General features: G+C 35.8%; 1 protein-coding gene across 5 annotated transcripts in view; it reads left to right on the top strand.

Annotated features, from left to right (window-relative positions):
- The window catches only part of Nckap5 (NCK associated protein 5), an 863608-nt gene that overhangs the window by 388995 nt on the left and 447704 nt on the right, over positions 1-26909 (top strand). For all 5 annotated transcript variants that reach the window (XM_047544852.1, XM_047544850.1, XM_047544849.1 and 2 more), the window contains one exon: positions 19847-19980. In XM_047544852.1, the coding sequence (XP_047400808.1) occupies positions 19847-19980 (134 nt within the window). The remainder of the gene's footprint in view (positions 1-19846; positions 19981-26909) is intronic.

Here is a 26909-nt window from a genome sequence, read left to right as displayed (position 1 = left end):
GTGTTGCAGACATTCAGTTTCACTAGATAATGCCAGATGGTTTTCCAAAGTGGTACCAATTTAAAATCGCATCAGCAAACCAATTTACTTAAAACTTTTAAAGTGTGATATCTTGCTAAATAATGATGTTCTAGGAAAACATGAAATAGGAGGCAAAATGTAGATGAAGTCTTCATCAGAGTGTGGAGTCAGAAGCCCATTTTGCAAACAAGAGTTAAAGAAAGGGGCGGGAGGCCATGTATGATATGAAACTCCGCCCTGGATCAAGTTAGAACCCTGGAAGTCATGAATGCATTATTAATTTACTTGACTCCTGAGGTACACGAAATCCTCATAGTTTCCATTATTAAGCTATCAGTTTGTAATCACTTTTTCTGTCCAAAGTTATCAAAGACTAAGCAACTGATTGAAAAATTGTACTAATAGTTGACACCCATCAGGGGTGAATACAGGATATGAATGATATGAGTATACCAAATGCTCAACCATAAGTTTGAAAGGAAGGTTAACATAGGAAAAGAAATTTATACATTGAACCACAGAGACAAAAAGTAGAATGATTTAGAAGAAGAGTCCTAAAGTGGAGTGTCGTTGACTAGATTATAAGTATCCTCAGCATAGGAAACTTGTCTTATTCTGAATAGAATGGTGGCACCTATTGAGTATCTGGCACAAAGTAAGTAGCTACTGAATAGTCAATGGATGAATGAATTAATGAAAACACTGTGATGTTTTTAGATTAAGAAAAGACATAAATATTTTAGTGGGCAAGATAATCGAGGAAAAAATGTAGAAAATATTCAGGTGTCATTGTAGACTAAAAGATAAGAGATGATAATGGGTCAAAAGTATATTTGATGACTTCTGTCTGTCATTCAACAGGTAAATTCAAGGACTATCAGTAGAGAAGAGCTGTCGGGGTGTGTGGGTGGAGGGGACTTGATGTCTAAGTAGGGAGGCAACACAGAGCACTGAGATTTAGTAGTAAGTAATGAACTTAACATTAACCAAATCCTTCTTATAGTTTTATGTTTTATTTTGATTACCATTTTTAAAGAGAATATGCAAATATAGAGAAATGTCATAAAAATCATAAAAAATGTATGACAAGCCACATAAGTACATCATACTGCTTACTGAGCTAAGGGTCTGTGTGTATACCTGGTAAAGTGTCTGTTAACAGAAGTCTAACTCCTGACCTAATTATTATTTCCTGGAATAAAACATTTTATGAAGAGTTTTGAGACTAATTGTTTCTTCAATTAATAGAAGTTTAAATAATTAGACAAAGAATGAAGGCACACAATGTCTTGCTCAAGCATACAAAAAACTTTATGATTACCAGAACAATGAAGCACTGAGGGAGAATGAAACCATAGGTGATTCTTTTGTGGAGACCCTCAAGAAATACAGAGATAATTATCAGTTCTGAGCAATTGCAATGGACTGACTGTTTGTGTCCTCTCAAAATTCCTTTGTTGGAACCCTATTTTCCAGTGCTATTGTATTTGGAGATAGGGTTTTGGGGAAGTAAGTAGGTCCTGAGGAGGCAGGCATTATGATGGGATTGGTGTCTTCATGAGAAGAGGCATGAGGAAACTTGATTCCTCTCTCCAACTTGTGAGGATGCTCAAGAAGGCAAATCAGGAAGAGATCTTCCAAGAGGTGCAATTAGTAGGCACCTGGATCTTGAACTTCCAGTCCTCCAGGCCTGTGAGAAACAAACTTCTTGTGGTTAAGTCTGTGATTTTTTTGTTTGTTTGTTTGTTATAGAAGCTTGAACAAAGTTAGCAATTGAAGCGTTTCACTGCTTGTTAACAGTGACCTGGATAAGTTGGTTACTATGGCTCCCAAGTGCCATTTTCACTTGAAGAAACAAAAGTAATGTAAAAATTAAACACTAAGAGTGTGAAACATGTAAGTTGAATTGAGGATATGCTGACAACATTTAATTAAATAACAAACTCTTTAAAGGCACTAATGGAAGATTTTTAAAGGATGATTGTTACATTTGCATAAGCACTCAATGTGAAGCTGTGCGATATACTGGCTTTCAGATGGGTTATCAGCCAATAAAAGTTGATATGATACAGTGGAAATGACTTCCACATTGCCCATAACCCTCTAAGCCATTGGCTTTTGCAAGCAACAGGCTTCTCTAAAAACTCCAGAACACCACTTTCAGAGGCAAATTCTATCACCCTGATAGCATTTTCTAGTTTTATTTGATCTTGAAAAACATTTCATTATGTTTAATTCAGGGAAATGAGATTTCTTTAATTACTATCAGTAGCAGCTATTAGAGGCTCAATTACATTTGCAAATTCATTTTTAAAAGCTTTATAGTTTTCAGATAAAAATTTCAAGATCTAACTGCACCCATTAAAAGTTACTGTTCCTCCCTTTGGTGCCCATGCTTCCAAGAGAGAAGACATGTTTTATCGTACAAAATAAATAATGCTGGAAGCTGAGGATTAGCCTAAATAGAGCTTAGAATCACTCATTTGAATAAATTAAATATTCCATTAAATAAATTGGTTCATTAAACATGCTTTGGTTTCCCTTTCTTTGGGGTTTCACATACTGCTAAGTTCTACAGTGTGAAAGGTCAAGATGTGCCAATGAGGTAGGGGCTGCTTCCTAGCTGGGAATGCAGATGCTGTTTATTCCTCTGCATACCTACCCTAGCTTATGGTCTTGCAGAGTTTTACATCACCACTATTGCATGTGGAGCTGTATCTCCAAAGGAGATCATAAAAGGGGGTCCAGGTGACCTCCAGTTTATTATTGTGCTGAATCCTATGAGTTGTTGCAGAAGTCACTCCAATTTTATATGTTCTGGAACTTCTTGTTCACATAATTAAACACTTAATAGCAGTAAGAAACTTCTTTCCAAGTTGGATGTTGTCCTTGTTCTTGCTCAAAATAGTATTAATAGTTTATTTTCCCCCTTAGGGATTATTAAAAGTTACTTATGTATCGAGGTCTGAAGAACATCTGTGCCGAGACGCCCATGACAGGCTGTTAGCCTCCTCACTCTTGATGAGGATGTTTTTCACCTGCAGCATCTAGAAGAGCATCTGTGCAAAGTAGGAATTTAGTAAAGGCTGGATGATGCAGACGATGTGATTTTCTCAACTCCCCTCATATTAGAAGCAGCCATTGCTGCACTGCTACAACCAGACCAGGGTTTGTCTGTCCACTTGGTGGCAATTTTGAGCTATGCCATAGAGGAGTTACCTTGGAACAAGAAATAGAAAACATCTTTTGGAAAACTTTGGGGTTGGCTCATTGACTTGCTTTGCTGTACGGCAAAACCATCTCTGTTGGCAGGAAATATGAACTGCTGCTAATAAAAATTGTAAATGCTTTTGTTGTTGTTTGTCACGGATAAATGCATGCAGGTTCAAATGATTTAAAAATCACTGCTACTGAGTTCTTGCTAATAAACATGAAGGCAAGAACATGCCAAAACTTATTTAAGGTATATACACTCAAGGACTTGATTTTCTATTCATTTAATTTGAAAGTGTTAGGTTTTATTCTTCTCCACTTGCTTTTGTTTTTACTAAAGCCACTAAATGTCTATTGATGGAAAATGGGGATGTACTTTAGGAATTTAGTGTGTGAGTACATTGGTATTGGAGGAAGAGAGTTAAGAGTGGTGTTTGTTTATGGCGTTCTTTCATGTGTGGCTGCCTCGAATTCTCCAAGGATTCCTGCTATCAGTTGTATTAAAAGAGTGAATCATGATAAACAAATAATTGGAAGATCAGTGTTCATAAAAGACCAAGAAAGTGTTTTAAAGGCCCAGACTAAAACATGCCTTCCATTTAGGATCTGAAGTTATAACTTCTTTTTAAAAATATACTGCTGTTTAAAGTTGTTCTGGAACAGTAGCATCATGAAACAAAGTCCTCATTGTTTGCATTTTGCCCTCATTCCCCCGCACCCTTCACCTAGCTGTTGCTGTCTAAAAGCTTCAGTGCTAGAGAAAAAGTGTAAAAATGAACAGAAGCAGCGTGGCTGCAGTGCTGTGAAACAGCAGTAAAGGACAAAGGCATATTAATTGTTATTCTCAGAAAGCTTGATTCAATAGCTGTCTAATTTAATAAAGTCTTGTTACAGTGGAATGATTCAGCTATAAGAAGCTTGTAAATATTGTAATAAGCACTGGAGCCGATGTGATCTTTTTTTAATTCTTGGAGGTGGTAGTTTTTCATGCTGTCCACTCTCAGGAAAGCCGCAATATGCTGCAAAGTTGTTTGTCAATGCCTGAGTTTATTTTCGTAAGAAAGCATTGATTACAGAGTGAAAAACATTTAGTTTAACAGCAATCAATGAGGAGCAGACAAAAGGACATCTGAAGTTTTGAAGTCTTTAAAATATGAACTAAATGCTCCATCTGGGGAATTATTGGTAATAGGCATGACCCAAGGGCCATACAAAGTCTAGATTGCAAACTTGTGCTTTTTCTCTTAATCCATTTCAAATCTTACAACACTTGGGAACACTGAAATATTGGCAATGTGGAAATATTAACTTATTTAGCACACAGTAAATATAAAACTTTCGGTGTAGATGTGGACAGTAGATTTTTCTACTACAAAGTACCTGTAATATACACACTAGAGGATTTTATATTCCAAGTTGTTTGTTTTTAATGAGTAGTTAAGTTTAATTTTTTTCAGCATCTGAAAAAATATGATAGGAAATTGTTTAAAGGTGCAACATCTGCCAACATTAAATCTTGTAGGCTTATGGAGCATTCAAAAAACAAAACAAAATGTTAAACTGTCTGCTTGTATTAGTCAACCTTGCATCATTATTATGAAATGCCTGATATAGACTACTTATGAGGTAAAGAGAGGTTTATTTAGGCTCACAGGTCTGGAGGTTCCAATCCAAGTTCTGACGACTGCAAGGATTTGGACCTCTGGTGAGGGTGGCACATTAGGACAGGGTTGCAGAAAGTGTGAGCACTAACATCTGGAGCCAGGAAGCAGAGACAGTTCATATGGGGTCCTATAATTCCACTGAGGGCATGTCCCCAAGGGCCTAAGTATCTTGCACTAGGCTCCACCCCTTAAAGATCCATAGCACACCATAGTGCTACCCTGGAGATCAAACTTTTAACACGTGGCCCTTTGGGGCGGTCAACATTTAAACTCCAGAAGTGACTAAGGAATCATTTTCTGTACATATTCAGAATTATCTCATGTTGACATGAGTTTGGCATAAAGGCCCTTTGTAAATTATTGAATTTAAGTAATTTGAATAAGATCTAACACTAACCCACACTGGCAGCAAGTGACTGCAGACTCTATTCTCCCTCCAGCAGGGGGCAACTATTCCTAGCAGAATAAGAAGAGACCCTGGCTAATGACTCAACACCAAAGGGTAAAATCTAATTCCACGTATAACACAAATCTGTTGCCTCTGTACAGAGATGAAATCACAAAGAGGAATAAAAATTTGTTCCTAGCATACTGACAAGCACAGATATTACATGATTTCCAGAATTGCTGAAAGGGTCACCCTTTCTGAAAAGCACTAACAATTTTTTTCAGTGTTGACAGTAGCTGCAAAATTTCATTAAATTTAAGGGAAGGTGTATCACTTCTGTTTCTCAACAATAAGAAGACAATTCCCCAACACTGTGGCTACTGGGGAGTTTATGAATTTTGTATAGAAAAAAAAAATCACTTCCTGGAAAATGAACAATTAAAGTCGGTTCCTTTTTGTGAGACATCAACTAGAAATTGTGATTATGGGTCCAAAAAATCCTTCTCTCTGCCCATTAACATGAGCAGTTTTGTTGGAGCACACATTCCTGTTCATCCATGTGTCCTCTGTGTCCATTTTCATGCTAGAAGGGTGCAATTGAGTAGTTGCAGCAGAGACTACTCAGTATGACACAATTAGCCTAAAGTATTTACCAACTGATTCCTAATGGAAAATACTTGTCAACCCCTGCCCTACACAGTCATACCTTGCCACCTAATTGTCACATATGTGCTAAACTTCGTGTAACCCCATTATAATATTCTCAATGGCAAAGACCAATCCATCTGTCTGCCTGCCTCTTTCTTTTAAGACTTTTTCCTAGATTTTTTATACCCCATAACCTCTAACAAGGTCCTGGGAGGAGAGATACTTAAATATTTCAGTTCAGCAATTTAAATGAAAGTCTCTAGACCAGGAAAGAAACTCCTTCATGTGTGCAAAGGAAAGCCATCAAACTTTAGGTCCCTGGATTCAGATTGCTTACACTCAAAACTTGGTTCTGCTATTTACTAACTGTGACCTTAGTTTCACAATATCATTTAAAAAATCAAGTTGGAAAGAGTGCTTACTGTCTAGTGTTGCAATGATTCATGGGAAACTACTAGGTAAAAAACACTTTAGAACTCAGCTAGGATCCCTCTGCATTATCATTAGTTGCAAGGCTATATTGACATAATTTTTCTTACAATCATTTTAATAACTTTTCCATTAATAAGAAGTTGCACTTTAAATATATATATATATATATATATATATATATATATATATATATATATGTGTTTCCTTTTCTTACTCATCACTGGGGTTACTTTCACTACATGTAGTTTGGTCTTAATGCTAGTGGCCACACTTGTTGAGTGGATGAATCCTTTCTGTATAAAAAATAAAAAGTAATGTGTCTGTTTATTTAATAACTGTCTGTGGTACTGAGGCAGCAGGATCTCAAGGTGAAGCCCAGCCTCAGTATCTTAGTGAGGTCCTAAGCAATTTAGACCCTGTTTCAAAATAAAAACTAAAAAGGGTTGGAAATGTATCTTAGTGATAAAGCACTGCTGGATTCAATCTCTAATATCAAAATAAAAACAAAACAACCCCCAAAACTATAAGTAATGATTAGTTCACCGAAACCCTGGTCACATGAAGATCCTTTTTATATTCCTCTTGACCTAAGAAGTGAAAATACTAAGAAGTACTCCTTGATGGTAGTTGACTCTTATTCATTGGAAACATCTTTGCTCATGTTGACACTGATTCTTTGGTCATAAATCCAGGGAGCCCTAGCCTGTATGAAAACATACATTTGTGGAGCAATATGCCTTTTTTTGTTAACCTGTAAAAAGTGAGCCATATTTCATAACATGCAAGGCCTGCCCCAAACTTAGTTTTTAGTACTGTTAATCTCCTGAAAGGGGCAGCATTTTCTAGGAGGGCTTTTAAAGACACTAATATAATGATAAAAGTGTTTTATGATTTTGCTAATCACTTTTCTATTTTTAGGCAGAGGTTTAATTTTGACCTTGTATATAAAGATGTGTATTGCAAAAGAAAATAATTTAGAAATGTAGATGAAAGTTTTACATATAAATCTTGTGGGTTCAAATGCAAAATTTCACCAACTTTTGATAATTGTTCTTTGTTGAACTGTCTGGAAAGTAAATCTTGAAGGATGATGTTTGATTTCCTATACATACAACGGCAGAGACTTAGGATGGGCTGGATCACCCTGGACAAATTAGAGCCTTCTTGGACCTTATTTGCACTTGGTGGTCTAAAGCACCTTTCCAAGTGTGAAGTCTTCAATTTCCCTTTGATTATTAGCCCTATAGAAAGGAAAGAGTCAGATGTCCATGTGAAAAATTAACTGTGCCTGTGTTCAAATCTGGCAAAGCCTTCCAGAGAGACTTCTGCATGAGGGCGTTGAAAGTTTAACTATGAATAGGAATTAGGGAGAATCCAGGAGATTATAAAAAGGGCCCTAATAATACAATTTGATGTTCAAGTTACACACTAAATACCTGTAGTTATGAGTTAGGTCTTTCCACTGTGAGCTGTTCCATTCCATTGCTAGCTCTGCATCAGACACCAATTCCATTTCTGGTGACTACAGTCCATTTTGGTCTATTTTTTCTGTGTATATTTGTACGCAGGGGGCCATGTTTTCCATTTGCTTCCACTTGAGAGTACCACCACTCAGAAACTGAGATGATCTACTGTAAGGCATTTGTGTGATTAACCAATGGTTAAGTGGACTTTTAAAAAGCCACTCAGATGGTCTTTTAAGAGTATACATTTTCCATTTCGAAAGATTAACTGTGCTCATTCAGCTCATTTATAGGTCTTTAATGATTTCAACATAAAAATGATATTTCTGTTTAAACTTACCTCTCAGAAATAATACAAACTAATCATTCAATATGCAATATTTTCAGTTTCTCCTAACTTTGGTCATTGTGTGAAATGAAATACTAAAGCATTGAACCATAGCTTGTGATTCGTTCCACATTGATTTTTTAAGTATTCTAGCTGACCTTTTAATGGCATGATATAATGTGGAAGCTTGCATTTGCTAACAAGATAAGGCAAACTGCTTAAAACCATGTTTAAAAATTTTCAGTTTCCTAATATATTTTAATATCATAAAATAATAGGAATTAGTCTCATAAAAATTAGTCCAGTTGTTCCCAAGGCTTTGTTTAAAGGAAATTTCCACAATGAAGTGAACAGTATGAAGTATGTTTTCCAGATGAATACAAAGGGGTATGAAGAGAAGAGAAGGAAGCTGGGAATAGGAAGGACAGTAGAATGAATTGGATATAACTCTCATATGCTCGTATATGAATACATGACCAGTGTAATTCCACATCATGTACAACCACAAGAATGGGATCAAAACTGAAATGAGTTGCACTCCATGTATGTATAAGATGTCAAAATACACCCTACTGTCATGTATATCTAAAAATAACAAATAAAAGTATTATGAGAATTAATACTAATTACAAAGATCCTGGAAGTCATTTCTCTGGCAGACTTAAAAGCTCCAGTAGCACCTTGTACAGTTAGTTGTTGACATTATAATTATTCTCTTATTTTAGAAGAGTGGATAATTATCATAGCAAATACTCTTAATTTTTCATACACATAATTACACCCATCATTGAAGAAAGACAGAAATATAAGGATTCCAACTACAATAATAAAAGGATTCTTAGTCTGAATGTTTTTCGTTTTTGCTCTCACAATTCTAGTAAAGCTAGTAGGGTGAACAAATAGAACAGTAAAATATACCATCCTAATAAGATTACAAATGCTTTTTGAAGGAACCACTAAAAATCCTCTAAGAAATGAAATTTTCTTAGAGGATTTTCTTACTAGTCAATAAATGAAAGTGTCTAAGCAGATAAGAGATGAATATGAAGTTGGAACTGCAATGTATGGGTTGTAGGGAGAAGGCAATGGCAAAGGAAAGAAAATGATGGAGTGACATGTGCCAATGGAGATTCTGATCCAAAGAAAAATCTCATCACATTATCTTAGCATCAGGATTAAGACAAAAGGTTGCTACTGATAGAAATTTTGCAAACCTAGAGTTGGCTGCCAACTAAGGAAAAAGGAGTAGGAGGTCAAAAGCCCAGTTAAACTCAAGAGGTATTTATTGCAGGACTTCAGGACTGCTGGACAATATGCAAATATTCCATGGAACGTTTTTTACTAAGTACAAGTCCTAATCCCCATTTTCAGAAAAGTATGCTTTTTGAGGAGATGGGGAAAATAGTTTTATGTGAAATTCTTAGCAAAGGATATGACATCATACAACTTTCAAAAAACTAAGTTGATTATTAAGAACACAAGTGAGTGAGATAAACAAAATATTAGGTGGTTTATAAGAGACATTATTTTGACAAGCAAAATGTTAACCATCATAGTAAATATACCTGAAGTTGAAGACTAGAGTATAGAAAGGGAAAATAAAAGATCCTTGAGTCCTTTGTAAAAAGAAATAGAGAAATACATTGCCCCACATTTGAGATGGAAAGTAAATTGGTTAGGGATCCATTCATTTTTCTTTGGTTGTTTTGGGATGTGGGCAGAAAAATAACATAGTGGAGGTGAAAGGGGCACAAAACAATCTAGGGTCACTCTAAAAGTGTGTAGGTGGTGCAGGGTACAGAACTGGAAGTAAAAATTTCTAAAAACTGAAATGTCACCCCTTCCTTTTATAGAATATACTGCTTCCACAGGAAAGAATCCCTAAGAGTTCAATCAAGTATGAAGGCACTTAAATAAATTGACTTTGGAGAACCCCCAAGAGTATAGAATAATTAATAGTTATTGTTAATTGTGACGAATTGACATGACAACAGCGAAAGATCTGTGACCAGGGGAGAAGAATGAGTCCATTGACTTCTTATAAAAGAACTCATTGGTCAAGTAAATGAAGCTGTTTTCTGAGTCAAGTCAAGAACTGAGCCCTTTGACCAAATAAACTCAAGGGAAAGATTGGCATAACGGAGATATGTCTGCATTAGACAGTAGACTCCTGACACCAGGTTTGCCACCTACCTGGCTTATTACTCATGTCTTGCTTTCCTTGGTTGGTCCCTGTAATCATTAGATATTCAAAGCCTTGGAAAGAAATGGTTTTCTGAGAAGCTGGTTGAAATCAGAAAGTCAGTGAGCCAGAAAGCCCTGTGGAGAGGCCTTTTCCAACTCAAGGAACCATTGCTAATGAATGGCAGTAATAAAAGACACAGTCAGCTCTGTCCTCTTAACAGTAGTCTCACTTCTGGAACCCACATTGAGGAAGAACTACCTTAGTCAAAAGTCATGTAGATGAGGTCAGTCTCCTTCAAATCTACAGAGACCTCTAATTGTTAGGGAATGAAATTTAAACTGATGCATCTGGAATCTGTTTCACTACTTCCCTTCCCAGTTGTGCAAACTGCAATATCATCATTTTAACTTCTTGCTTGCTTTACAGTAGTCAAGAAAACCATACTCTTAGTTAGCTTCTTAAATCTCTACCTTCATTCACCTAATTTTCCAAAATAGGGGTGTTAGTTATCTTCATCAAATGAAATCAGTGTTTTGACTGATCCCCAATATATGTTCACACTGACACAGCATCTCGTAGACACTGTTTCTTCTCTTTATATCTTTAATAGTATTAGTAATCAAGATTTTCTTGATATGGATATGGCTAACTTCATGGCTATATACAATGTGAGATTTGGAAGGGACCTTAGCATTTTAGAAATAGGTCCAGAGAGAGTAAATGTATTTCCAAGGGATAGCAAGTTGACTGGTGAGCCAAAATGACAGGCCAGATGACTAGCCTCATGCCGCCACCTCAGGAACCATGACAGTGAAAATGAAGATGCTTAATACTGGTGAAAAGTGTGAGAAATGTGTCAATATATACATTTACTCCTGATTTTTTTCAGCTCTGTGTATATTTTGGACACAATATTACCCTTTTATTCTTCATTGTTAGCCCTAGTCAATAAATAACAAAGATCACTGACTGCACTCTAAAAGCAAGTTGTTTTCTTTTTGTTGGATCCCATAATCTGTTATGGGGTTTCCTATCATTTCTTTACCATGCATACTGTCCTTAACATGCCAAATCATTTTGCTTTGCTGTTCTTTACAACCCAACCTGAAAATATTATTCCCATAATGTTCATATCTGTACCCCAGTTCTAACAAATAAATACCAAACTAATCTTTGCCTAAGAAACTGGAGTGCCCACTTGTCTTCTTTACCCTTGAAATCCCCGTTTCCCACCTCCACCTGTGTCCTCCTCTGTCTCTTTCACCCTTTTCACTCTTCTCTCACATTTTTTTTAAAGCAAGCTCTGCATCTTTTTTTTTTTTTTTTAAACTTTGTTTCTCTCTGGTGATGTTATCAGCACTGGGAATATATACTGGCCTGTTTCTATTCTAGCATCTCAAAATCTGATTCTGATTCTTCTGTTGCAGCCAACAGTACAGGCTTCAAAAAATCAATTCTTAAGTTCCTTATCTGTTTCTCTGCTTCTAGGATGACTGAATCTTTCATAACTAATGGGGATATTGAATTCAGAGGGCTTTATGGAAAAATACATTGCAATTCGTGTAAAAAGCAAAAATGAGGCTGCAATTAGATGAAATAATTACAGCTTAATTTAGATCCATTTTATGTTGGTTTGATGAATTTAGTTGATATAGAGTTTTTTAATTAAAAACTAGTTTTTGTGAAAACATTAGTCTAATTTTCTGCTGATTTATAGCTTATATACTTTTAAAGAAAAAAAAAAAACAATTGGTTGTCAATTTTAGACTCCCCAATAGCAAAAGAACTAAAAGGGTTACTCTGGGTCCCTGTGATTCTTAGACTGTTTCATATAATATATTGGATATTGACCAGTGAGCACATGGAGAAAGATACCTGTGAGTTTTGGGGTACTAATTAATAAGATGATTTAATTAGATCTAGAAGTTCTGAGTTGATGATTTGGTCTTTGCTTTATAATTGTATCATTGACTTAAATGTGTTCATCTTTTCTAGAAGACCATGTGATTTTGAATTCCAATTGATAATATATAGCTTGTTTGCCAGAGCCTACATTTTTTGAATAAGCTCATATAGTTTTCCATCAATACTCAGAAATATAATTTAATCCCTATAACCTTCTCTGATGGCCTATGTTAATTTCTTGCTATGTTTAAGGTTCTCTTATTATCCTGGGTTATTAATGTTTCTCCTAGGATTCTTTGACCTACAGTATTATTCCTCACAAGTATTATGATAAGAGTTTTGCAACTTGACCACATTTCAGGAAATTTTTTAGAAGAAACATTGTGAATACTGTTCTGTATGTCATCACACATCTCTCAAGCACCAGGTCGGTGCAGAACACCTGGAGAGGGCTGGTGCCTCTTTGTATTCACTAAGCAGGAGTCACAGAGATATGCCTTGAGCAGATGAGGGTGGGTCCTCTCCTGCCATGGTGGAAATTTTACTTAACAGGTGGCCATGCATGGTGGCACTAGAATTTGCACACCAAGTAAAGAAAATTCCTGTCCTTTTCAAACTCTTTCAATCTTCTTTTACTTTGCCAGTATTACCACCTACTGATGTAATGAGAGTCACCAAATATAGATTTAGGATAGAGGTACATATTGACATTTTAGATTTGAAATCAAGTGTTCATATTTCAATTTCTCCCTAAGGGTTTGGCACACCATTTATCAGACCATCTGTTTAAAATTATAGTTCATAATGGGGTTAAAAATAACTTTTAGGGAAGGCCAAATAAAGGGTTGTATACATTTTCAATGGCATCCATAATAGTTTCTTTATTCACATATTAAAACCCACTTTAAAATGTCTTTCCTACAATATTAATGTATGATATGCTTTAAAATACATTTTTAACTTTTTAAAAGAAGTATCACTAGAATATTTCTCTAGCATGTAATGATCATTAAAGACTAAAATTCCTACAGAATTTATCAAAATTAGCTGAACTACATTAGATAATATAAGCTATATCATTCCATTTAATTATATTTTATTTTAAATTAGACTTTAAATTTTAATTTTTAAGTTTTTATTGTGTACAATTCAAAATAAATTTATTTCTTAAATATCTTACAGTGCAATGCACTTTTATTTTTGAAATATCACATTTTGAAACACACTTATGCATTCTCTGCCAAGGGTGAGCCAGACAAATGTTCTTTATTGGTTTTAAAGTATAATTAAAAGTATTGATTCTCAAACCATTGCATTCATATAAGTGTTAAAATATATCATAATTATGCATTTAACATAAAATATAGAGGCTGTTCATTAATAATAAAATTCCATCTTAATTTTTTAAGGACCTTTTGTTTTTTAAAATACTTATTATTTTGCTTGTTCCTCACAGCATTACTATGAATGTAGCTTGGGGGATTTTGTTCTTCTCAATGTATGGAGGGAACTGGCTTAAAACAGTGAAGTGTTGGGCTGGGGAGATAGCTCAGTTGGTAGAGTGCTTGCCTTGTAAGCACTTCGCCCTGCGTTCGATCCCCAGCACCGCAAAAAAAAAAAAAAAAAAAAAAAAAAAAAAAGAAAAAACAGTGAAGTGTTAAGCTACGTGGCCTGTCCAAAACCACTTACTTTGTGAATGATGCAGTTCAAGCTAGAAGCTGGTAGTATTCACAGGTCTCTATTTAAATATTTCCTCATTCTGTAATTTAGCCTCTAAATTCTGTTCTTTCTCCACGAGGTAGTTGTAATGAACTCTGCAAAACCTTAATCAGATCCTATCACTCACATGATTAAGCCTTCGTACCGAGTGACCATTTCTTTTTCAGGATGTAGTCCCAATTCCTTGATAAGATGGTCCTGGTCCACCAGTGTACAGCCTCTGCTGTTTCCTATTTATCACATGCTGTGACTGTTTCTTGCTCACCAGGCTTCAGTTACATGAGGAGTCTCTTTGTTCTTGCCATGTGTGACAAAGAATTCTGCACTTGCTGCTCATCCACCTGGCATGCTGATCTTTTCTCTTCACCTAGCAGCACCAGCTGATCACAGAGGTTTTGGTGTCAATGCTGCTCACTCAGAGAAGCCTTCCCCTAATCCACCAAAAACATCAGTTTCTCTCGCTATGATGTCAGCAAATCTTTAATTACTCATCAGTGGAACTGACACATTTTCCTGTGTGGTCGTTCCTTTGGTACCAGCCACTGCTCTGTTACTCTGTTGAAGTCAGAATCATGCCTATTTGGTACATTGCTTGCCTCCAGAGCTGGTCCAGTGTTTGGTACATAGTAGCTGCTCAGTGAACACATGTGTCTTAAGCAAATGAATGAATTCATTGGGTAACACATAGTTCCTTTCCCCAGTGTAGTTCTCTATTAAATGAGGGAATTATCAGAATTTACATAGATTTTTTCTCCTTCCTGGGAACATGTATATAGAAATGACTTCTAATATTTGAATGATTTAAGCAATTCTTAAAACATTAGCAGAAGAATTAAAAAAAAAATGAATTACCCAGTGAAACTGGAATCTCCTCCCTTTGAGGTTTCATGAGAGGATAGCTCAATTAAGCAAGAGTTAATGCAAGCTCTGTTGCTGTGTGAGGGCTAAGATGTATAGACAAGATCATTTGCAGAACAAAGACTTGAACTTAAGATATCCTTTTGTTTTTATGTTTGATTCTTTGTGCTCCACTCAACTCTTTGCTTGTCAAGGGGAAGTGAAAAGGGAAAGCACTTTGGAATTCTGTTCTTGATTCTTATTTCTTATTCTCTATTGTGATGTACTATCTGCCCTGCTATAACATGACATATATATTTCTAAAAATCACTGCACTCTGCAAAACCACACAATAGGAATCATAAGGCGGGAAATGTGACTAGGAATGCAATACTAAAAATTTTGTAAGTGACACCTTAAAAAAAAAGAAACCTAATAAAAATGATAGCGAAGTTTTCCATGTGTTCAGTGGTTAAGAAATACATAAATACTGCAATGAATTTGACATTTTACCTTGAAAAAGACCTACAGATGACTTGTGGGTGTGGGCGTCAAAAGCCGAGTTCTACAAAACCTTTAAAGAAGAGCTCATTCCAATACTTTTCAAAGTATTCCATGAAATAGAAGAGGAGGGAACCCTCCCAAACTCATTCTACGAAGCCAATATCACCCTGATACCTAAACCAGACAGAGACACATCGAGGAAAGAAAATTTCAGACCAATATCCTTAATGAACATCGACGCAAAAATTCTCAACAAAATTTTAGCAAATCGCATACAAAATGTATTAAAAAGATAGTGCATCATGATCAAGTGGGTTTCATCCCAGGGATGCAAGGTTGGTTCAACATCAGGAAATCAATAAATGTAATTCACCATATCAACAGACTTAAAGTCAAGAATCACATGATTATTTCAATAGATGCAGAAAAAGCATTTGATAAAATACAGCACCCCTTCATGCTCAAAACACTAGAAAAAATAGGGATAGTGGGAATGTTCCTTAACATTGTAAAGGCCATCTATGCTAAGCCCATGGCTAATATTATTCTTAATGGTGAAAAACTGAAAGCATTCCCCCTAAAATCTGGAACAAGGCAGGGATGCCCTCTCTCACCACTCCTATTCAATATCGTCCTTGAAACTCTAGCCAGAGCAATTAGACAGACCAAAGAAATTAAAGGGATACGAATTGGAAAAAAAGAACTCAAACTATCCCTATTTGCTGATGATATGATTATATACTTAGAGGAACCAGGAAATTCCACCAGAAAACTCTTAGAACTCATAAGTGAATTCAGTAAAGTAGCAGGTTACAAGATCAATGCTCATAAATCCAATGCATTTTTATACATAAGTGATGAATCTTCAGAAAGAGAAATTAAGAAAACTACTCCATTCACAATAGCCTTGAAAAAAATAAAATACTTGGGAATCAATCTCACAAAAGAGGTGAAAGACCTCTACAATGAGAACTACAGAACACTAAAGAAAGAAATTAAAGAACACCTTAGAAGATGGAAAGATCTCCCATGTTCCTGGATAGGCAGAATTAATATTGTCAAAATGGCCATACTACCAAAAGTGCTATACAGATTCAATGCAATTCCAATTAAAATCCCAACGATGTACCTTACAGAAGTAGAACAAGCAATCATGCAATTCATCTGGAAGAATAAGAAACCCAGAATTGCTAAAGCAATCCTTCACAGGAAAAATGAAGCAGGGGGTATTGCAATACCTGAACTTAAACTGTACTACAAAGCAATAGTAACAAAAACTGCATGGTATTGGTACCAAAATAGACAGGTAGATCAATGGTACAGAATAGAGGACACGGACACAAACCCAAATAAATATAATTTCCTCATACTAGACAAAGGGTCCAAAAATATGCAATGGAGAAAAGATAGCCTCTTCAATAAATGGTGCTGGGAAAATTGGAAATCCATATGCAACAGAATGAAACTAAACCCATATCTCTCACCGTGCACAAAACTCAACTCAAAGTGGATCAAGGACCTCGGAATCAGATCAGAGACCCTGCATCTTATAGAAGAAAAAGTAGGTCCAGATCTTCAACATGTCGGCTTAGGACCAGACTTTCTCAACAGGACTCCCATAGCACAAGAAATAAAAGCAAGAATCAACAACTGGGATAGATTCAAACTAAAAAGCTTTCTCTCAGCAAAGGAAACTATCAGCAATGTGAAGAAAGAGCCTACAGAGTGGGAGAAAATCTTTGCCAATCATACTTCAGATAGAGCACTAATCTCCAGAATCTATAAAGAACTCAAAAAACTCAACACTAAGACTACAAATAACCCAATCGACAAATGGTCTAAGGAAATGAACAGACACTTCACAGAAGAAGACCTACAAACAATCAACAAACATATGGAAAAATGTTCAACATCTCTAGTAATAAAAGAAATGCAAATCAAAACCACCCTAAGATTCCATCTCACCCCAATCAGAATGGCGATTATCAAGAACACAAGCAACAACAGGTGTTGGCGAGGATGTGGTGAAAAAGGTACACTCATACATTGCTGGTGGGGTTGCAAATTAGTGCAACCACTCTGGAAGGCAGTATGGAGATTCCTTAGAAAACTTGGAATGGAACTACCATTTGACCCAGCTATCCCACTCCTTGGCCTATACCCAAAGGACTTAAAATCAGCATACTACAGAGATACAGCCACATCAATGTTCATTGCTGCTCAATTCACCATAGCCAGATTGTGGAACCAACCTAGATGCCCTTCAGTTGATGAATGGATAAAGAAACTGTGGCATATATACAATGGAATATTACTCAGCCATAAAGAATGATAAAATTATGGCATTTGCAAGCAAATGGACGAAATTGGAGAATATCATGCTAAGTGAGATAAGCCAATCTCAAAAAACCAAAGGAAGAATGATCTCGCTGATAAGTGGATGATGATACATAATGGGGCGTGGGAGGGGTTAGTTTTAGGGTTAGAGTGAGGGTTAGGGAGGGGGGCAAGAATGGGGGAAGGAAGGACTGTATAGAGGGAAAAGAGGGATGGGAGGCGTGGGGGGAAGGGGAAAAAATAACAGAATGAATCAACCAACATGACCCTATGTAAACGTATGATTACACAAATGGTATGCCTTTACTCTATGTACAAACAGAGAAAGAACATGTATCCCATTTGTTCACAATAAAAAAAAAAAAAAAAGGTCAGCATCAAAAAAAAAAAAAAAAAAAAAAAAGCAATGTAGCTTCTAAATTACCATGAAGTGGTAGCACAGGAAGAATGTGGCTCATAAAGGGCATAGTGGACTGAGGTCTCTTTGAAATGTATTTTGTGTATTTCTGTGCAACTTGGGTCAGCAGGGTACAAATTTTTTCTCATGAATGAAGTCAACCAGAAGCAAATGTGAGATTTATGTCATGCTCAAATTGTTCCCTGGTTTATCAATTGCATTGGAACAAATTTGTAATTTTAAGAGAAATTATAGCATATGTGACTATAATGATCCCATACAGAGAGAAATGTTGATTGTGTGTAATAATTGAGTAGTTATTTTTATTGATAAAATATATATATGTGTGTATGTCTAAAACTCACCATTTTAGCCATTTGTACCAAGTTAACTTTAATTAGCATATTTCTTTTCCACAACCAATATTTTTCTTCCTTTCCAAAGTTTTCAGAATGTCACATTCTAAAATGACAGCATAAAAATTTCATTTTTTTCTGATGTTGATGAAAGGAACTGATTTGGGGGTTAAAAGCTGACTGAGGACTTAACAAAAAGATTGTATCACAATCAATAAGCAGATGTTTCCAGTGCTACTATTAGATCATGGGCTAAAAGTACAAACTGCATTTGCACCTATGACATAGTCGTAATCTCCAACAAATGTTTATCCAGTTGGAAAATTATGATAGGTATATAAGGAAAATAACAACGGAATAATGTTAAGGACCACCAGGGTGGTAAGTACAGTTGGTGCTATAGGAACCCAATGAAGGGAGAGAATGATGGTCTGGTGAGGAAAAGATACAGAAGATATGGCTGTAGCTGAGCCTGAGAGTAGTCCTTGGCTTCCAATAGAGAACTTGGAGAGCCTTTGAAGCAGAAGCTAGGACATGGTCAAAGGTGCAGAGGAAGGGGGATGGGTAGGCACTTTTAGAGGATCATGATTCATTTCTAGATTAGACTGTGGTGTTTTCTTCATGGTCCTCAGGATAACTTTCCCTCCATAAGTTAGAGCTAGATAAAATTCATCTTTGCTGTCACTTTCTGTGAGTATGCCCCATGTAATCCATGGGACAGAGTAATAGGGTTTGATTTATGTCAACATAGAAGTCTCTGCTTCTCTTCTTTCTCTTTAGGAATTTATGTTCCTTGCAATAAAACCCTGCATCTTTGGTTTTATCATAGAATTACAAATTCTGTATGCAAAGTGCTCAATTTAGTAGCAGCGATAAGCATGGCAAGCTTAAAAAATGGCTACAAGGACAGAACCCAAACAAAACAAAAAAGAGCATAACTGAATCAATATTATAAGGAGGATCTGAGACCTTGCAGAACCAACTACTCTGAGTCAGTCTCTTTTGATACCTAATCCCCATTGGTGAAATGAACTATTTGTCTAGAATTATGAAAACAGTGGGCGATTTTGCTTATTTTTATATCTGAAATCCTAATATGGCAAAATTAAAACTCATTCATTAGTCTTATTATCATTAACTTGAGAGTTTTTGTCCTTTTATAAAAACAATAATATAAAGAATATGGAAACATTGAGGATGTGATATAATTTTGAACAGGTACTAATGCTCTTATTTTGGTTTCTATGATGCTGGATACATTGCTTACATCTCATTGATCCTTGATTCTCTGTTCTTTAACAAGAGATAAAAATCTATTTCCCTGTGTTGTCATTGGGATGAAATTAACGCATATGAAGCTCATGCTAGCATTTAGGGACCAACAGTTATTACTAGTTATTTTTTGTCTTAAACACCTTCTTGAAAGTCCTTTTCTTGTGTTTCTCACAGCATGAGAAGCTGATACATGAATTGGAAGAGGAGAGACACTTGCGTCTTCAAAGTGAGAAGCGGTTGCAGGAGGTGACCCTTGAGTCTGAGCGCAACAGAGTTCAGATGCGTGGTCTGCAGCAGCAGTTCTCCAGGTACTGTTCTTGACTGAGAGGTGTGCCTTCGTGCATACCTTGGGCTGGGGATTTCCGTTGTGCAAACTTTTGTTGCTTATTTCCTAACATTTTAGACTCTATTTTGACCAAGTCATCCTATTACATCTGGACCAATTTTCTGAAACTTTCACTTCCCCTTGAAATAGTCTCAGCTCTATTAACACTGGTTGCCTTCTTTTCCCCTGATGGCTTCTCAAAAGGTCTTTTGTGAATATGTGTTGAATTTGTGATCTATGACCATGTCCCATGTCTGACTAGCCAGAGGAATGAGATTGTTCTAGTCATCCCAATCCTATTTTAGGTTAGTGAGTGTGGATCTAATCATTTAGGAAAAACTCATTTATAAGTGCTAAAGAAAATAAAATAAAGCAAAACAAAACAATGGGTACCTTTCTTTTAGAAAGATATAACTAGCCAGGTATGGTGGCACACACCTGTAATTCCAGCTGCTCAGGAGTCTGAGGCAGGAGGATTATGAGTTCAGAGCCAGACTCAGCAACTTAGCAAGGCCCTAAGCAGCTCAACAAGACCCTGTATCTAAATAAAATGTAAAAACAGGCCAGGTATGTTGCTCAGTGGTTAAGTACCTCTAGGTTCAATTCTCAATACCAAAACTAAGAAAAGAAAAGAAAAAGAAAAAAATGTAACTAGAATTTAAAGGGTGGATTTGGTAAAGGGAGCTCTTTTTAGCTTTAATTCTGGCACAGTTAGAATCTTTCAACTGCAATTATAGTTAATATGGGGCTGGGTGACAGTTCGACCTGTTATGTTAAAATCTATTCAGTTACAAGAAAAAAAAAAAAAAAAAACTTGGGTACTTACAGTCCTTGGACCAGATACCAGGTCCCTGTGAGGGATAAGAGACTTTTATTTCTATTCTTCAGCATTTATAAAACCAGGAAAATAATTTGTTTCTCTCCTCCAATATGAACTTTTCCCAAGCAGCGTCATGTTTGGGAAGTTGCCTTCAGTGTCCCAAATGGAAATAATAAATCCTCCAAAACCAACTTTAAAAGAAGCACTGTTTTTAAATACTTGCCATTTTATTGACACAGGAAAGAAGGAGGCAGATCTTGCCTTTGCCAGTGTCTAATTGAGATGTCTTGATATTCAAGCTATTGATTTCCATGATGTGAGTCTCATGACACAGTGAATTATTTTCATATGATGCTGGGTCATCTGCTGTAAATCAAATGACAATTCTATACAGATTTGAATTATAGAAGAGCCAAGATTGTATCCTAAGCTGAAAGAAAAGATAATTATATGTATAATAAATAGTGGTTGATTCTACATACTGCTTTTGTGAGATTTTTTTTCCCAGCATAATCAGTTTTCTTATGTAAACTTTCATTGAAACTGAAAAGTTCAAGTCCAATTACAGCCAGGCAACTAATGTAAATCAGTGAAAGATGGAGGGGGATAAACATAAATAACAGATAAGATAATTACATGATAATTTGGGGAGATCTAATGAACCAAGTCTGATGGCCTTTCACAATTTAAATTTTGGTTTTGAAGATATTTCTAGTAATGCTTATTTAAATAATCCTGTTAATTTAAGTCATTATAAAATTTTCAGTATTAAAGAATATGTCCTCCAACATGTTCAGCATTTAAATGTTCATATAATTTATATAATCCAAACTATTACATTGAATTAAAAGTGTTATATTCATAATTTTATCCTTTTTATTCTGGGTTGATTAGTTCATTTGGTGTGGAATATTATTTGGGATGTCGACTTACTTTGTTCATGAGCTGAGGTTTTCTTTTAAAATCGTCCATAAACTCCTTTCTCAAAGAATGTGGCATATCTTACAATAGAAGGTAGATTTACAATAAGGCTGTAAAAATAAAAGTAGAAAATAAAGGTCATAAAAGTGAATGTGACAGGTAGTCATAGTCACATAGCCCAACAGGTTTTCTGAAAATGAGCAACTGGTTGAAAAGGAATACGTGAGAGAGAGGTAATTCTTATTTCATAGTCAAAAACTACTGCTTCCTAAATAGAGGGACATTATCTCTGGAAATAAGTTCATAAGTATATGTATCAGACAGGCCCCCTTCATAGGAGACATCAATGGATAAAATTGATATTGGTTCGAAATGGTGCAAATTAGGATTGATTCTTAAGAGTGCCACTACTTCTTCTATATCACTTATGTTTGAAAAGTTAAACAGTTTCTAAATTTTTTTTAATACATGAAATAAGAATACTGGATCCATGTCTGAAGGATCTGGTGAAATAAAAACTATTCTATTGTCCAAAACTCTTAAGTCAAGTACTATATGGCAGATTCATGACAACATCTACCTCTCTATCTGTCTATCTATCTATCTATCTATATGCATGTACTATATCTACACATACATGTACCTGCATTTTCTATTTTTTTTTCACAGAGTTATAAGAGATGGGTGCCTGCATCGGGTCGTATAACGGTTTCTTGGAATATTTGATAGCATAATAAACAGGGGAGCCTTTAAATAACACTTAAGGACTTCCAAGTCTCATCTTTAGAGACAATATGATGCAATGGAGAAGGAACTGAATAACAAGTTAGATACTGGGACAGTTGGGGGCATGTGGAAAATGGAGTTCTTCAGGTACTGGGATGAGTGAGTGAAAAAAGTCAGTCCATATATTTCTGGGTATATGAAATTTCAGCTGTGTGCTGGGCCCAATGGCTTGAAGGCACAAGGCAATCCTGAACATTTGTAATTATTTGTATTAATGAGTAATGGAATCACTTATAATAAAAATCCATAAAAATGAGTGAGTGGTTCCCTTTATGTCACCATCAAACTTCCATCCACAATCCCTTCCTTCCTCTTGACCTCTGATTAAGGTATAATGATTAGTAATGGTCCAAAGTTTGGGCAATAAAAATAAAACAAATATGCAACTAGAAGTTACACAATCAGCTCTAAACTCATAAATCAGAAATTGCCTGCATGGAGGATGATGCGGACAAGCATAATAAACTTGTTTTGACCATTTATATTCCTAAATGTAAATACAAAGAAGGAAAAAATAGGTACTATCAAATTAAACTACCCCCACAGTTGGTAGAACCCTTTAATAAGAGTGTACCTAAAAGCAGATGGTGGCATCATTAGGGCTGTCTCTTGATGCTCTTATTATTTTGTGATATAAATCAAAGATGCTTTCCAGATGTGATGGTGATTGCTTAACCACTGTCTGGTGGTATACATGGCTGGGCATATTTTATGAGGGATTAGTTCTGTAATCATCTCTAATTCCATAATTCTCCTCCCACCCTGACGGCTTGTCAGAATTGTGCTTGTCCAGCCAGCCAGCTTAGTGGTGTAGACTAAGGCTATGTCTCTGTCTTCCTGTCTGGCTAAAAAAATAAGGATTTATCCTCAGTTTCATTATTCTACCTGGAGTAAATGAACTGTTTGCACATCAACTAGATTTATCTGGAGGAGTACTTTCAAGAACATCTCCAAGTTGGGTAAGATATGTTGATATGTAATAACAGTTATTTTAAAAAATAGGCTTATGAAGAAATAAGCATTTCTACAAGTACTGATTTCATACAAATCATATATGTAAGTATATGTACAACATTGCATTTTTAGTGTAGCTGTAAATGAGGGAAATTTTGTGCAGACTCAGGACAGGCAGATTTCAAACTTGTTAATGCATAATGCTGATGCATGAATAGTCGGATGAAATTAATGATTGACACATTTGAAGCTTTAAATTAGAATTGGTCTGGCAGATACACCACCTGGCTGACATACTTGAGAAATCCTCTTCAGTTAGTAAACTGTATCACATTCAAAGTATCAGGAATCAATTGGTGTTTCTTTGCAGCCTTGAACTCTTTGACATGTGTTTATACACCAGGCATTGTACACCTAAGCAAGAGGAACAATTAGGTTTTGTCATTCTTAATTATCCAGGATAGTTAAAAAACCAACCAAATCAAGTCCAAGCTTTATCCCACACATCCAGGATTTCTCTGTTCCTGTTATGTCCTTCCCCCTGGTGCTGTGATCTGCTGCTTTGGAGCTGTTTCTTCACTTACTGTAATGGGGATTCTCCTATCACTGTTGATTGCTATGCTTAAGTGCAGTCTGCTGCTTGCTGAACCTCAAGGAGCCATAAACAGAGATGGTTTCACCACTTGACTTGTTCGCTGGTTGCTGTTCACATTATAGGCTCTCAGAGACTTTATGAAATCCTAGGGTTCATATTCTACTGCCCATTCTGAAGCCATAGGCACCTGGCATAGAAGTGAGTATGAAAGACGATAATATGCCCTTAAATGTGCTACCCACGTACTCTATTCTGCCTCTGTATCTGTCTGGTACATTAAAAGAACATTTTCTCTGCATCTTTAGAAGGAGTAAAATACAACAAGATGAGAAAAGCTGTCAATTGACCTTTGGACAATCAACAGCTCTTCTGTTCCTCTTCTACATTTGTTCCCATCTCACACCATTCATCAACTTTAACTCATCTCTGTGGCTGACTCTCCTGAGTGCCTTGTTCCTCCTGATGAATATAGAGGGCAATTTTCTATTGATTTGGAGTTGCTATTTCTACACCATCAGCAATATTTCTGGCTGAGACTTTTCATAAAAATGGGGGCCCTCTCATCTGCCACTCCATATGAAATGGCAAAACAGTGTTGGTCCAAGGATAGATTTTCTTCAAATTACAGCAGATGAAAGAAAAGATTTTAAATGCTTCTTTAAAAATGCTTGTTTAACATAATACAGATCATGTTTTCATTTCAGCAGTGTATATCTTAGTGATCTACCATGTAAGCTATCACTTGAGCAAAGCATGGTGGTGGGAGAGCTGAAACCAACTATGTGCAGAACTAGAAAGGAAAGCTATATTCAGCTCCCTGGGTTATTACTAACTTACTGAATGTGGAACATTCCTTCATTCCTTTTTCTTTCTGTTTCTGCCTTAGAAGTGTTGACAGAGTTATATGTTTATTCTTAAATTCTTGTTAAGAGCTACATGTTGTTGAGTACACAACATGGAAGTTGTACTATTATTCATTTCTGATAAGAAACACAATATTAAGGCATAATGGAGTTTCCTTTCCATTTTTAAGAGCTCTGTTCTGTTTAGTGGCTTCTGTAGGGCCTCATTTTAGCCACACTTATATCTAGCTTAATAACTCTGGTTAAATAATTTGACCCTTCTGAATCTCAATTTGCTCATTTGTAAAATGAGGAAATTGGATTGCATTATAGTTTTATAATGCTTTTTATACTCTTTTGAAGACAGTGCATTATAAAATGAAATGCACTTATTTATTGGATGAAGTAATCATTATGCAGTGATAACCAGCTTTCTGAAGTTTCTGACAATGGGCTTTCATGTTGAATGTTGAAGTGGACTATCTCATTGTCCATACTGTAATCACAGTGTTGCTCTTTTGGGCTGATGGACCATGTCTGTTTTGGTTACTTGACTGGAGAAGTCAAGATTAGAAAACTGCCAAGCCCAGATGAAAAATTTCTTTTGAGGACAATGAAAATTAACTACTAACGCACTTTACTGGCAAAAGGAAGTTAAGATACCCTACAGTGAACATAATCACTATTGGTCTTGGCTCTGATGTTGTCTTCTTTAGGATTTATTTGAACAGGTTTAGGAAAAAAAAAAAAAACCCTCAACAGAGAGAGCTTAACAATGATCTTAATAGTTTTCACATCTAAATAATTTCTCTGAATAAAGCCATCATAACTATCAGTGATTTGGTCACTTCATTATATACATTTTCAATGACTAATGTGTCTCTATCTCTACTCCAACACATTCTTACAAAATGAAGATTGGGATACAGAAGAATATGTTCTCTTTTACAACTGGAAACTAAATTCATTCCTGTTCAATAATAAAAGCTCATGTTATTGATAAGGTTTATAGAAAATTCACTTTTTAAAAGAGTACAATATGGTAAGTTTTGACAAGCATGTACCTTCTTATAACTACCACCATGATCAAAACACAAACTATCTCCACATTCCTGATAAGTTCCCTACCTAAAACCCAATCCCCTGGCAAGGACTCATCTGAATTCTCTCACTATAGGTTTGTATCTTCCAGAAAGACTTGTTCCTTCACTGAGTGTGATTCTTTTGAGATAACTACATGATTTCCCACACATCAATGATTCATTCTTTCTTATCACTGAGTATATATTCTTTATATAGATAATACTGCTTGTTATCCATTCACTTATTGATGGACAGTAGGATTTCCTACAGTTTTTATAGAGTATGATTAAAGTTGGCATAAATATTTATGCCTGGGTCTTACAGGGTGTTGCCATATCTCTTGGACAAATACATGAAATGGAATTACTGAGCTATATAGTAAGCATTTGCTTCAGTTTAAAAGAATCTGCCAGAGTCTTCCAAATAACTGTGCCATTTTGCACTCCCATTAGCAAAGATCTAGTTGTTGCACATCAATAGATATTTCTTAAAAAAATAAAACATCCATATATAAAACCACTCAAAGTGAAATCTTAGTTTAAAGTACTATTCTAAGGTGAATACCCTTGTAAATAATACTAGGTCAAGGAAGAAAACTCAGTCAACTACCCAAGATCCCTCCTGGTGAACCTTCCCAATCTTATCATTCTCCAATTGAATAATTTTATAGCAATAACCTCCCTGTTACTTTAGTAAATTCATAGTATGTGTGTATCCTCAGATACTTTGGTTTAATTTTGCCTATTTGTTTAAAAAGATGAATGTATCTTTTAAGTTTCTTTGAGCCTGTAGGTTACCTTCTCTCCCTTTCTTTTCCTTCAAATTTACCTGTTGAAGAACATAGATCATGTGACCTGTAAAATTCCTAAAGTCTAAATTTTGTTCTTTAAATTGTTCCGTGCATTTCTATG

The sequence above is a fragment of the Sciurus carolinensis genome, chromosome 3, assembly GCF_902686445.1.
Source record: "Sciurus carolinensis chromosome 3, mSciCar1.2, whole genome shotgun sequence".
NCBI classification, from domain to species: domain Eukaryota; kingdom Metazoa; phylum Chordata; class Mammalia; order Rodentia; family Sciuridae; genus Sciurus; species Sciurus carolinensis.
Note: the sequence above shows the minus strand (reverse complement) of the source record. Positions and strands in the feature narration are given on the sequence as shown.